This window comes from Dama dama, chromosome 25 (genome assembly GCF_033118175.1).
Source record: "Dama dama isolate Ldn47 chromosome 25, ASM3311817v1, whole genome shotgun sequence".
Classification (NCBI taxonomy): Eukaryota; Metazoa; Chordata; class Mammalia; order Artiodactyla; family Cervidae; genus Dama; species Dama dama.
The window spans coordinates 46472386-46487528 of NC_083705.1; the positions used below are offsets into that span (position 1 = coordinate 46472386).

General features: G+C 38.4%; 1 protein-coding gene across 5 annotated transcripts in view; it reads right to left on the reverse strand.

Moving 5' to 3' along the window:
• Positions 1-15143, reverse strand: part of RAI14 (retinoic acid induced 14) — a 160980-nt gene that overhangs the window by 30125 nt on the left and 115712 nt on the right. For all 5 annotated transcript variants that reach the window (XM_061129246.1, XM_061129245.1, XM_061129241.1 and 2 more), the window contains exon 4: positions 4720-4808. In XM_061129246.1, the coding sequence (XP_060985229.1) occupies positions 4720-4808 (89 nt within the window). The remainder of the gene's footprint in view (positions 1-4719; positions 4809-15143) is intronic.

The window sequence follows — 15143 nt, forward strand, 5'->3', positions numbered from 1 at the left end:
TAAACAGAAGATTCTTTGGTCTTCTTCCATCTTCTGTTAACGCTCTGTTTAATCCTATCTTATCTTTCCAGATGCTAATTACAGGCATCCAAAAAAAAAAAAAGCCTACACATCTGGGAGAAATGATTCATTTCTAAAGAAACAGAATGCCACTTCCTAAATCAAGGAAGAACACAAGCAAACACAAAGGTCCTCTTTAGAGTCAGCACTGTGAGCCTAGGAGCAGACTTTCCCAGCTGACTGCTATCACTGTGTCTATGGTGCTATTTGGCAAATAGGTGATACGGAATGGGGTGTGTGCGTTTAGTTGCTAAGTTGTGTCTGACTGTTTTGTGACCCCATGAACTGTAGCCCACCAGGCTCCTCTGTCCATGGGATTTCCCAGGCAAGAATACTGGAGTGGGCTGCCATTTCCATCTCCAGGGCATCTTCCTGACTCAGGGATTGAACCTGTGTCTCCTGCATGGCATGCAGACTCTTTACTGTTGACCCACCAGGGAAGCCAAGGAATGGGGGAACCTCCACAAACCAAAAACATGAGTCATGAGCTTCTGCCAGTTTGGGGATTTCTTTTTCTGATTTGTACTATGAGAGTGTTTGGCTTGGTGATAATCACAGCTTTTTTTTTTTTTTTTTAAGATGTGAAATATTTTCAAAACCTGATGTGCAAAAGAGACTGGGCGCTAGGATGTTCACACGTATGCTTTCACCTAAGCCTCCAAAGCCATCTAAAATGATGATAATTGAGATGTACTGGGCTTTCCTGGTGGCTCAGAAGGTAAAGAAACTGTCTGCAATGCAGGAGACACAGGTTCAATCCCTGAGTCAGGAAGATGCCCTGGAGATGGAAATGGCAGCCCACTCCAGTATTCTTGCCTCAAGAATCCCATGAACAGTGGAACCTGGCAGGCTACAGTCCATGAGGTCACAAAGAGTCAGACACGACTGAGTGACTAACACTTTCACACTATTGGTACCACACACAAGGCTTTATCTACTGACAGTGTTTGATTCCTGAGATTGTTTGTAAAGCATTTATGAAAAGCCTGTGGTCAGACTTCCAAACATTTGATGTAGAAGGATAGTTGATAAAGAAATAGATACTAAAATCCCTTTGCTTCTGAACTTAAATCCAGTCACCAGTTTAAGAAGTATGTAATTGTACCAAGTTAACCATGCTATACACTGTGTGGATATAAAGAATTAAAAGGGTCAGTGTAATGATATATTTTGAAAGCAGGGTTTTTTCTGAAACTCTGTAGGGCAGTTGGGTTTATGGTAACAGATTTTCATACCAGTTCTCACTGGGTATTAGAATTGAAGATAATTGGATCTTAGCAATAACATAGCAACACTTCAGGTAGGTTGACTGAAAAGACAGCATCTATGAGCTGACTCTTGAGAGTCCCTTGGATAGCAACGAGATCAAAGCAGTCAATCCTAAAGGAAATCAACCCTGAATATTCAGTGCAAGGACTGATGCTGAAGCTAAAGCTCCACTACTTTGGAGCACTATGATAAGATAATGAGATAAGAAGACTCATCGGAAAAGACCCTGATGATTGAAGATAGAAGGCAGGAGGAGAAGGGGACGACAGAGGATGAGATGGTTGGATGGAATCACTGACTTGATGGACATGAGTTTGAGCAAACTCTAGGGGATAGTGAAGGACAGGGAAGCCTGGTGTGCTGCAGTCCATGGGGTTGCAAAAAGCTGGACACAACAGCAACCGAGCCATTTAATTCATCCTTTTATCAAATGTCTTGGGCTAACGACAACCACTAATGCACAGTGACTAATGTCCTTGCCCTTCCCTTGGATTCTGACACGCATTCTTGAGGAGAGAAAGGAGTGGATGTTATAGCCAATAGGAAGGACATGAGCAGTAAAGGCTATCACGTTTATCTTGTTCATTGTAACAGGAAAAACTCTGAGAAGTGTTGTTCTAGATAATGCAACAGATTTTCCATGTACTTTTATCCATGCCACTTCTCCTTCTTTTGTTTCTGGGTTCTGTTTGCATGCTTTCAAGAAATCCTGAGAAGTCAGTGTCTCACTCAGACCAAAGCAAAACAATAAGCCTGAGGACCAGAGTGCTGACCTCATTATTAGAAATGAGAGAAAAGTGACAGGCAGCTTGAGACATTTCCAACTCACAGGATGTATGGCAGGTGTTCTGGGGCTGCCAAGTGCTATGGATTCTACCAGTTTCAATCAGAGTTGAAAGAAATGGGCTGTGACAGTTTCCACTAACCAGCTCAGAGAAGAGTCCAGGATGGGAGGATGGGTATGCAGTTTTTAGCTTTTTATTTTTTGGCCATGCCTTGTGGCTTGTGGGATGTTAGTTCCCTGACCAGGGATCGAACCTGTGACTCCTTTAGTGGAAGCATGGAGTCTTAACTACTGAACTGCCAGGGAAGTCCTCCCCTCAAGCTTCTTGGAGAGCACTGTCATCTCCACTGGCAAGGAAGAGGGAACTGCGCTGGGGTGTCCAGGTCTCACTGCATGACTCCCCTGGCTTTCAGGAACTGAGTGAGGGCTCTGGTAGTAAATACAAACTCTATCCACATGGTATTAGACACCCACAAAAAACTATGCTTCTTAAGTTTTTAGTACAGAAAATGATCATGGTAATCTTTTTTTTTTTAATGGCAGGATTTAGAATTTATTATATAATGTGATCTCAACTACGTAAAACTGCACCAGGAAAATCTGGCAGGAAATACAGCAAAACAGTAGATTTTTTTTTTTTTCTTGGAGTAGAACCACTGGTTATCTTCTTGGTAGTTTTCTGTATTTCCCAAATTTTCTACAATGAACATGTATTAAACATTTTTTTCCCTTTAATAAAAACATAGGGTAGCGATGTTCAGTTATGATGGAAATATGAGACTCCTAATCTATTTTTTAACATCAAATGCAGTTAAACAAAATTATATTACAGCTCAAATTTATTCACACTAAACAAACTTTTTTAGATTATGATTTTCTTAAAGAAATCTCTTCTACTTAAGAGGACACACCTCATCACGGGGATGGTAGCCACTCATACTGCTCTGTATGCATGTGGTACAACTTTAAAAGTAGTAACAATAAACTTAAAAAAAAAAAAATGGATCTTGGTATTAAAGATGACTTTAATTAGCAACATAAATTAGTGTTCCCTTCAAGGGAATCACTTAGAGAAACCATTCTTTCTTCTGCTGGTATTATAATAATCTGTGCTCAGTCATGTCTGACTCTTTGACACCCCGTGGACTGCAGCCTGCCAGGCTCTTCTGTCCATGGAATTTTCCAGGCAAGCACATTAGAGTGGGTTGTCATTTCCTTCTCCAGGGGATCTTCCCGGCCTGTGGATCAAACCTGCATTTCTTATGTCTCCTACATTGGCAGGCAAGTTCTTTACCACTAGTGTCACCTGAAGTATTGCCATTTCTCAAAATATTTTTTGGGAGTTTTCTGTGGCACTGCTCTGGGAAATCATTCTGTTACTTCAATCACTCCCTATTTTTAACCAAAAATGATTTTACCAGACTGACACCTCATTTACCTGACTTGACTTTAAGTGGCTTCATCTGTCTTAAAAAAACAAGTCTATTCTCAAAGAATAAATATTCCCAGACCCTGATATTATTTTTTAAGTGCCACAGACTTTATGAAAACAATTCTGAAATATGAGTTTTCCGGCCATATTTTGAGTAATAACTGTATTTTCATAACACTTGACCAATCTGCCCCCAAGATGACTACTCTGAGGTGTCAGTGTTTTCAGGTGGAAAGCAAAAGGGATCCATCACAGATTAATGAAAAGCCTCAATAAAGACTACAGAACAGGCTAATCTTATATTCCAGTAAAAACCAACAAAAGTCTATTAGAAGACAAAGATTTTCAAGTATAATAGAGAAGTGAAAAGCCACCAGTAGTTGCTTCCACCTTTTGGTGTGGACAACAGGGGCAGAAACCCAGGCTGGCAACCCAGGGACTCCTTCCCATAAAACAATGTTCATAAAAGACAAGACTGCACTTCCTTTTCTATCTGACTTGATCATCACTTATCAACACTGGTTTCACGTTAGAATCAGCTGGGAGCTTTACAAAAGTACCAACTGGCTGGAAACATTCAGACATTCTGAATCTCTGAAGACAGAGCTGGGATACATATGTGGGGGTTGTCTGTAGGTGTGTGTGTGTGCGCGCTGTTTATTCTTTTCCTTCTTCTCCTTTCCCCCTTTAAGCTCTTTCGCCCTTCCTCCCCTCCAGTTCCCAGGTGATTCAGATGCACTAAAATACAGTAAGGGGTGAAGACCAAGGGCAGCTGATCCATGTGAAGATCCTGCCTTCTGTCCACAGAGTCCACCTCAGCTAGTTGATGAAATGAGCACCTGAATAATTCACTCCACTCATTACACTGTACCAGGATTCGTAAGAACAAAAATCAGGGGAGAGTACTTGGTCCATATATATCATCCTGGAAAATAAAAATTTTAAATGGGGGATAAGAAGCATAGTCTCTAGTTGACTAACCACATATAAGATGAAAACACTTGTAAAGGGCCAAATAATGAAACCACATCAGAGCCCCGTCACTGGAGGAGATTCTATGTTTTTCTTTTGGTTGATCTGTATAGAGTGTAAATTTTCTACAAGGAATACGTATCATTTCTGTGATACCTACTTTCCTGCTGGCCTGCTGGCTTAAGAGAAAAAGATGACATACCGGCAGTATCTTGGGCAGTCACATCCACACCGTGTGTAACCATGACCCTGAGGCATTCCACGTGTCCTTTCGTAGCAGCAAGGTGAAAACTGGAAAAGAGGTAACACAATCTCCTTCAGATTGCCACTCTTTATAGACTTACCCCGACCATGTTTTTGCCTCTTGTGTACACTATCTCTCACTTAAGCTCCAAACCACCTCATGAGTAGGTCGTACTATCAACCTCATTTTAAAAAGGAGAAAACAGATGCTTGAAGTGGTCTGATAATTTTCTCATTGATACTTTTTATTAAGTAATGGATTAGGAGCTACATCTTAGGTCTTCCCATGTAAAGATAGGCTTGAAAAAAGTAAAATTCAACTACATTCCTTATTCCTTTAGGAAAAAATAACCAGAGTCCCAACTTGACTCAATTCCTAAATATATAAGTAATTAATCAACTTTTTTTTTCTGTTTTCCAGTGTTTTTAACAAAGCCATTTGTCCAAGTCAAACAATGGTCAGAGTTCTTGGACAGCATCAGTATCAAATCCATTGCTGTGTTCTAGCAGATAACAATAGTTAACTGAAGTTGTACACAACTACACAACTTATTGTGTGTTGTACACAATAAGTGTGTGTACATAACTACACAACTTATTTTACATGGGTAATGTGTGCCAAGCATCTTATTACCCACTTTAGTACATTAGCTCTTTTCTTTCTTTTTTTTTTTTTCATTAGCTCTTTTCATTCTCATAAAAGCCTTTTTAAATTTTTTTGGCCACATCAAGTAGCATGTTAGAGATCTTAGTTCCCCGACCAGAGACCGAACTCCTGCCCTGTGCATTGGAAGCAGGGAGTTTTAACCACTGGACCACCAGGGAATTCACCATAAAAGCCTTTTGATGTGAGTCCTAACACCATCTCCATTAGATGGCAGGTGTCTACACTCAGGTGCAAACAGCATTAAAGGAAGCCCACAGTTAGGCATTGGAACTCAATGACACTTGAGGGTACAAACCTTGCTCAGCATGTTTAGATTTATCATTAGAAAGAGATAATATCCTTATAACACAGGAAGCTCAGCTCAGTTCTCTGTGATGAACTAGATGGGTGGGATGGAAGTGAGAGTCAAGAGGGAGGAGATATATGTATACATATAGGTGGTTCACGTTGTTTACAGCAGGAACTAACACAACACTACAACGCAATTATACTCCAATAAAAATAAATATTTTTTAAAATAAACAAATATTTAAAAAAAGAGACAACATCCAAAGGCCACAGCCATCCTCCCCGCAGATCCCAGGGTGAGGGGCACTTCCACAGCAGAAGGAAAGCAGAATCCCACTAAGCAGCCATGCCTTGAGGAGGTTAATGCACCTCTGAGCTCTCCAATGCCTCAGACCTGTCTTAGGGAGTTACCTTCTCAGGATACTTGGTGTCTGTACCTCTGAATTAATACCCAGGCAATATTTTTCCATAAGACAGGATCTGTCACTGGGCCCAACGGTCACACCCAAGTAGCAAATCCAAGAGCTAAACTGATTCAAACTCAAATGAGCTTGACCCCACAACTCTGCTCTGGAGAACTGGGCCGACTGAGGGTCGGCGGGTAAGCAAATAGGGTTCTATCAGTTCTGGTTGCAGATCAGCCATATGTTAGCTATGTATCTTTGGGAAGTCAATTTAAGCTCTCAGAGCCTAAATTTCCTTCACTGTCAAGGGTGCAGATAGACTCAGATGCTTTCTAATGTTCCCTCCAGCTCTTACATTCTATCATTTTAGCTTCCCTGGCTCTGATCACATTGACCGTTTCTTCATTTGTGCAGCAACTTATGTGTAATGTTTCTTTAAAGTCAAAATCTACTTTATAATAGATTTACACATATTGTATAATGTTTATACATTACAGTGAAGCTTTGATCATATGGAATGACTCGGGAACGTGTGACTTGTTTAAGTGAAATTTCTGATTAAATACTGCTTAACCAAAATAACCGCACCAAAAGTCAGGACAATAAACAGTAACACCCGTTTTCAGCATTGTTGGGGTAACTTAATTTTACAATTAATGAACTTCATCTTTAAACAGTAAATCATTTAATCACAGTGAAAGGTTTCTAAAATTTCCCCACCCTTAGTAACAGTGTTGGCACTAGTGGTAAAGAACCTGTCTGCCATTGCAGGAGACGTAAGAAACACGGGTTTGATCCCTGGATTGGGACAATACCCTGGAGGAGGGCATGGCAATCCACTCCAGTATTCTTGACTAGAGAATCCCCTGGACAGAGGAGGCTGGTGGGCTACAGTTCATAGGGTCACAGAGTCTGGATACAACTGAAGTGACTTAGCATTCATGCACATGCAGTAACAGTGTATATTACATAATTTAATTGCTCTTGAGGACATGAAACCACTAAGAGACTCAGTTGTTGAACTCTGCTTTCAAAGTGATGGATCTAAATACCCCAGATTATTAAGCCCTAATATTTATTAATATTTATCTTCTTTTCTTAATGTCTATGTGCTTGTTTCTAAGCTGTTCACTCTGCTATATCCTTTGACCAGGGGAGAACTCAATCAAAATGATCTGGACAAGGCAGCCAAAAATCTTCTGCTAAAGATGAGAATACCAGGAATAGAAATTATCACACTCACATGCACACACACACACACACACATGCAAATGTGTATAGATACAAAACTTTGGACTGAAGTTTAACATATGGACTTGCCCTGTGACTAAGCTAGTAAAGAATCTGCCTGCAATGCAGAAGACCTGGGTTCAATCCCTCGGTTGGAAAGATCCCCTGAAGAAGGGAAAGTTTACCCACTCCAGTATTCTGGCCTGGAGAATTCCATGGGTTGTATAGTCCATGGGGTCGCAAAGAGTTGGTCGTGACTGAGCAACTTTCACTCTAACATATTTAAGCTACACATCTCATAATTGTATAGTTTGCTAAAACTTCTCAAGTGGAACATGTCCCTTCTGCTTTCACACTGAAGAAACACAATGTGGCCAGAGGCCCAAAATCCCTCCTTGTATCTCCTGTTAGTACCCCAGAAGATCTCCATGTGCCCCTTCTAGTTGCTAACTCCTTTCTCCCTGTGATAACTATTTTTCTACTTTAACATGGAAGAAATGGACAAATTCTTAGAAAAGTGTAACTTTCCAAAACTGAACCAAAAAGAAATAGAAGATCTTAACAGACCCATCATAAGCATGGAAATCGAAACTGTAATCAGAAATCTTCCAGCAAACAAAAGCCCAGGACCAGATGGCTTCACAGCTGAATTCTACCAAAAATTTAGAGAAGAGCTAACACCTATCTTACTCAAACTCTTCCAGAAAATTGCAGAAGGTAAACTTCCAAACTCATTCTATGAGGCCACCATCACCCTAATTCCAAAACCAGACAAAGATGCCACAAAAAAAGAAAACTACAGGCCAATATCACTGATGAACATAGATGCAAAAATCCTTAACAAAATTCTAGCAAACAGAATCCAACAACATATTAAAAAGATCATACATCATGACCAAGTGGACTTTATCCTAGGAATGCAAGGATTCCTTAATATCCGCAAATCAATCTATGTAAGACACCACATTAACAAATTGAAAGATAAAAGCCATATGATTATCTCAATAGATGCAGAAAAAGCCTTTGACAAAATTTAACATCCATTTATGATTAAAACTCTCCAGAAAGCAGGAATAGAAGGAACATACCTCAACATAATAAAAGCTATATATGACAAACCCACAGCAAGCATTATCCTCAATGGTGAAAAATTGAAAGCATTTCCCCTAAAATCAGGAACAAGACAAGGGTGCTCACTCTCACCACTACTATTCAACATAGTTTTGGAAGTTTTGGCCACAGCAATCAGAGCAGAAAAAGAAGTAAAAGGAATCCAGATAGGAAAAGAAGAAGTGAAACTCTCGCTGTTTGCAGATGACATGATCCTGTACATAGAAAACCCTAAAGACTCTACCAGAAAATTACTAGAGCTAATCAATGAATATAGTAAAGTTGCAGGATATAAAATTAACACACAGATATACATTGCATTTCTATACACTAACAATGAGAAAACAGAAAGAGAAATTAAGGAAACAATACCATTCACCACTGCAACAAAAAGAATAAAATACTTAGGAGTATATCTACCTAAAGAAACAAAAGACCTATACATAGAAAACTATAAAACACTGATGAAAGAAATCAAAGAGGACACAAACAGATGGAGAAACATACCGTGTTCATGGATTGGAAGAATCAATATTGTCAAAATGGCTATACTACCCAAAGCAATCTATAGATTCAATGCAAGCCCTACCAAGTTACAAACTGTATTTTTCACAGAACTAGAACAAATAATTTCACAATTTGTATGGAATACAAAAAAAAAAAAAAAAAAAAAATACAAAAAAAAAAAAAAAATAGCCAAAGTAACCATGAGAAAGAAGAATGGAACTGGAGGAATCAACCTGCCTGACTTCAGGCTCTACTACAAAGCCACAGTCATCAAGACAGTATGGTACTGGCACAAAGACAGAAATATAGGTCAATGGAACAGAATAGAAAGCCCAGAGATAAATCCACGAACCTATGGAAACCTTATCTTCTACAAAGGAGGCAAGAATATACAATGGAAAAAAGACAACCTCTTTAACAAGTGGTGCTGGGAAAACTGGTCAACCACTTGTAAAAGAATGAAACTAGAACACTTTCTAACACCATACACAAAAATAAACTCGAAATGGATTAAAGATCTAAATGTAAGACCAGAAACTATAAAACTCCTAGAGGAGAACATAGACAAAACACTCTCCGACATGAATCACAGCAGGATCCTCTATGACCCACCTCCCAGAATATTGGAAATAAAAGCAAAAATAAACAAATGGGACCTAATGAAACTTAAAAGCTTTTGCACAACAAAGGAAACTATAAGCAAGGTGAAAAGACAGCCCTCACATTGGGAGAAAATAATAGCAAACGAAGCAACAGACAAGGGATTAATCTCAAAAATATACAAGCAATTCCTACAGCTCCATTCCAGAAAAATAAATGACCCAATCAAAAAATGGGCCAAAGAACTAAACAGACATTTCTCCAAAGAAGACATACAGATGGCTAACAAACACATGAAAAGATGCTCAACATCACTCATTATCAGAGAAATGCAAATCAAAACCACAATGAGGTACCATTACACGCCAGTCAGGATGGCTGCTATCCAAAAGTCTACAAGCAATAAATGCTGGAGAGGGTGTGGAGAAAAGGGAACCCTCTTACACTGTTGGTGGGAATGCAAACTAGTACAGCCGCTATGGAGAACAGTGTGGAGATTCCTTAAAAAACTGGAAATAGAACTGCCATATGACCCAGCAATCCCACTGTTGGGCATACACACCGAGGAAACCAGATCTGAAAGAGATACATGCACCCCAATGTTCATCGCAGCACTGTTTATAATAGCCAGGACATGGAAGCAACCTAGATGCCCATCAGCAGATGAATGGATAAGGAAGCTATGGTACATATACACCATGGAGTATTACTCAGTCGTTAAAAACAATTCATTTGAATCAGTCCTAATGAGATGGATGAAACTGGAGCCCATTATACAGAGTGAAGTAAGCCAGAAAGATAAACACCAATACAGTATACTAACACATATATATAGAATTTAGAAAGATGGTAACGATAACCATATATGCAAAACAGAAAAAGAGACACAGATGTACAGAACAAACTTTTGGACTCTGTGGGAGAAGGCGAGGGTGGGATGTTTCGAGAGAACAGCATCAAAACATATATATTATCTAGGGTGAAACAGATCACCAGCCCAGGTGGGATGCATGAGACAAGTGCTCCGGCCTGGTGCACTGAGAAGACCCAGAGGGATCGGGTGGAGAGGGAGGTGGGAGGGGGAACACATGTAAATCCATGGCTGATTCATGTCAATGTATGACAAAAACCACTACAATATTGTAAAGTAATTAGCCTCCAACTAATAAAAATAAATGGGAAAAAAAAATAAAATTTAGATTAAAAGCTAAAAAAAAAAGACTTCCTGGATTTCCTCTGCATGCATGCTCAGTTGCTCAGGCATGCCCAACTCTTTTGTGACCCCATGGACTGTAGCCCACCAGGCTCCTCTGTCCATGGAATCTTCCAGGCAAGAATACTAGTGGGTAGCCATTTCCTCCTCCAGGGGATCTTCCTGACCCACGAATTGAACTCACATCTCCCACATTGTGGGTGGTACTTTACCACTGAGTCATAGGGGGAGCCCTGTATTTTCTCTGGATTGCACGCTATATTTATAGGGCATTCAACTTGTGACACGTGACTTGAACATGTGACAATGAACCATTTCTGTAAGGCCACTTCTGCATGCTGATAAATGTGCTCTGATGAATCTGACACAATATTCTATGGATAGCTTGGCAGTTGTATAATTTTCAGCATCATATTTGAAAGGTCAGTGGTCATTATAAGTCAAGAAAAGTGAGGTGTTAGGAAGTTGGGCTCACGATCCAATCCAATTTTCTTAGACATTGCTTTTAAAAATGAAATTGTTAAAGCAATCCATCTTTGATGGTTATAACACATTGTTTTGAGGGATCCAGTTAATTAAGGTTTCACTGCATATGTTTTAATAAATAGTGTGCATGTGATTTTGTTTTGCCCTCTCTCCTCAGAGTTTTGATCATGAAGAGACTTTTTCCTTTATTTTGGGAAATCTCCAATTATTCTTCTGCAGAACACTGTGTTCTGATGAGAAAATGAAATGAGTCTTTTCCCAATTCATAATTTTATCCTCATACATTTCACCTGAAACTTCAGCACTCGTTCTTACAGAGAAAATGAACTAGTATAAAGATAAATAATTATAAAGAGCCAATTATCCATATATAATGATAGATGTTTATGCTGGTATTTTTATAATGCAGAATCTCATATTTTTAGCTAATCAAATCATTCTTAGTTGATAAAATTCAACTAACTAAACCAATATTTCAAGGTGTTTCTGAAAGGAGGCTCATTTCCAGGTGTTTATTGTGGATGTCACATAAAAATTGTTCTTAAGGATCTCATTTATCATATCTTTTCATCTCTGAATTTTTCTACACATATACTTAAAAGATAAGCACTTTACAAAGTAGAAATAATGTGATGAAATCTTTTGTATCCAACAACCTTGTTTCATGTATACCCTTACCAACCATTATTATTTTGAAGCACATCTCATATCACTTTATTCTTAAATATTTCAATATGTATTTCTAAAATAAAATAGCTCTTAATGAAAATGTAATAACAATATCATCACAACTGAAAGTTTTAGTAATTTTTCAATAATGTCAAATATTCAGGCATTGACTATTTCTAATTGTTTCATAAATATTATCATTTTTGAATAGTTTATGGAAATCAAAATCCAAAAAAAGTCAACATACTGAGATCTGGTTGATGTCTAATAATGTTCCCTTTTTTTTTTTTTTTTGGTCCTTGCAATTTGTTTTATGAAAAAGCCATGCACTTGGGCCTGTAGAATTTTCAGTATCTGGATTTTTCTGCACCTCCCTCCCCATAGTATTTTTTAACATGTTTCTCTTGTCTCTACCTGTTCTGTAAACTTGTAGCTAGGTTTAGGGGCTTGGTTTGATACAGGCTCAGTTTTTGGCAAAGCAACTTCATGAGTGGTATCGCGTACTTTCATTGAAGACACGTAATGTCTAGCTGGCTCCGTTTCAGTGATGTTAGCAACCACCGATAATCACTACTTGGAGTCGTCCTTTGATTTGTGGTTTGCCAAGTGGTGACATTCTAATCCATGATTTTTTTCTTATTCATTAGCTGGAATTTTTATAGAGAAAAAAAATTCCCTTGATGACAATTTAGTTTTCCAGAAATACAGTTCATACAGGAAAAAGACACATCTGATCTTTTACTTTAACGAAAGTTTTCTTAAGAACGAGTTGGTGGCCTTGTGTCTTCTAAAGGAGACCGATGTGGTGTGAGAAGATTAATGTATGTAAGTTAAATAGACACGTGTATGATAGCCAATCAGTTCTCCAGATTTTTTGATAAACAAATTTAAGCATTTTCACCACTGTACATCCCCATATTTAATACTACAATAAATGCATGTCAAACCCATTGCCAAAAATATTTCAACTCTGCATGTAATTGAGTTGACTGTTTAAGATACTTGGGCATCGTGACCAAAATGCTTTGATGGGAGAATGTGTCAAATCACCTTAATTGTACAGAATATGTTAAGTGACTTCAAAAGGATTTTTGGATATAGTGTTAAGGCCAAAGTAGGAGCCAGTTTAAAAGGTTTAAGACACCCTACTCCAAAGATAAGAAAAACAGTTGACAAATAAGAGCCAGTGCTCAGTCTAGAACATGATGCAAAAAAAGAAATTCTATAATTCAGATTTTAAATTGTATATTTATTCTTGATAAAGTAACCAACAGCCCATCTACAACACATATGGGCACACACATGGCTGTACATACTACAGCCGTGTTCTAAAACTGGGAAAGTCTTTAAAAGTTCTATGAGCATATCCTGTGAAATAACAAGGCCTCTTCAGTAATGAATTAGAAGCAAAATCTTCAACAGCATATTCTACATTTTATACTCTATATAAATACGATACACTATTCTTTGTAATACATACGATACATGCTATTTTATACTATGTTCTAGCATTTAAAAATATGTGGGCTAGATTTAGAAAGAGAAAATATAAAATAAGAAAGAATAACTACCAAGACATACAGTTATTTGGTATTTACTGATCACTGTGATTAAATACTCTGATATTTATAAAGTATCCCTTTATTTAATAATATATACAAAAATCATTTTACTACCTTATTTGGGATAAAATGTCTATAACCTGAGTTTGCTAAATCAATTATCACATCAAAGAACACCCAAATGATCAGTATACTGATTTAGCTTTGCCCTGTTCTTAAGGAAACTGTACAAATGCCGAAGAAATAAGGTACGAAGTAGACAATGAGGTGACTCTGTCAGCAAGTCCCTCACACCAACACCACTTATACATTCAATCCAGTTACCTTACACCTGAGAAGCAACAAATGACCAACAAATGGAGCTGCATTGTTTGGTCAATTCTCCTCCAGCTGCTGGAAGAGAAAGCCCTGTCTTCCCTCTTTCATTCCCCCAGCCTTGTGCCTAGAAGAAGCTCCTAACCAAGCTCCTAAGCCAGTATACAGAAGGGCAAGGTGGGAAAACTACCTTGCTATTCTTCTGTGTGTACTTAATTTGGATATCCAGTCATTATAAGGCTTTAACTTCAGAAAATCTGGTCCTTATTCCAAACACCCAAGATTCTGAAAAAATCAGACAAAACTTCCAAACTTTAGAGCTTTATCAAAGCTTAAAGGAAGGACAAACATGTGCAGCCAGATGAGAAAGTATAACAAGAAGCAGGATATTGGGGAGGCAATACACATCATCTTCAAGGGCTCAGGCTAACTGGGTTTGAATCTGCACTCCGCTGCTTGTTAACATTGAGTGGTCTTGGGCAACTGTTCTCTGTATCCCAGTTTCCACATCTGTAAAATGGGCTATGAGGAATGAATGAGGTATATGTAAAAAGTGCTTAGCAAAGGGTGAAGCATGAATACGTATCCAAAGAAATGCCACCAATTATCCAAGCCTCATCAACACAAGGCAAGGAACAGAGATAGAGACATGCTGCTTAAGAAAAGGATCTGTCTCAATGTTCAGAAAAGACAGACCAACAGAAATTAGGTCAGAACCATCACTGCTTAAGAAATGAAAGAAATACGGTTTTCTCTGGGTTTATGCTACTCAGTGCTCTGTTGTGATTTAAATGGAAAGGAGATCCAAAAAAGAAGGGATGTGTGCATGCACGTTACTTATTCACTTTGCTATAACGTAGAAACTGACACAGCAATGTAAAGCAAGTATACTCTGATTAAAAAAAATAAAATTAAATTGAAATTAAAAAAAAAGAAGAGAGGAGGAGCAAACCAAGAAGAAAATCAAGGGGGCCTGGGAGGGAGGTTCAAGAGGGAGGGGATCTATGTATACTTATGGCTGATTCGTGTTGCTGTATGGCAGAAACCAACACAATGTTGTAACACAATTATCTTCCAATTTTAAAAAAATGTGAGGAAAAAAAAGAAAGAAAAGCAAGAAAGTGTTATAACCAGTCATTGATGACAAAAAAAAAAAAAAAAAAAACCCACCACCAAAAACAAAAACCATCTGAGATCAGCCTTGTCTAATGCTCACACTTGAGCTGCTAAGATTCAGGCACCTTCCAGAAGTGACAATCCCCAAAGCAGGGTGTGGCAGCAACAAGTCATTAGCATTTAGCCTCAATAGCATTTAGCCTCCACCTGAGTAAC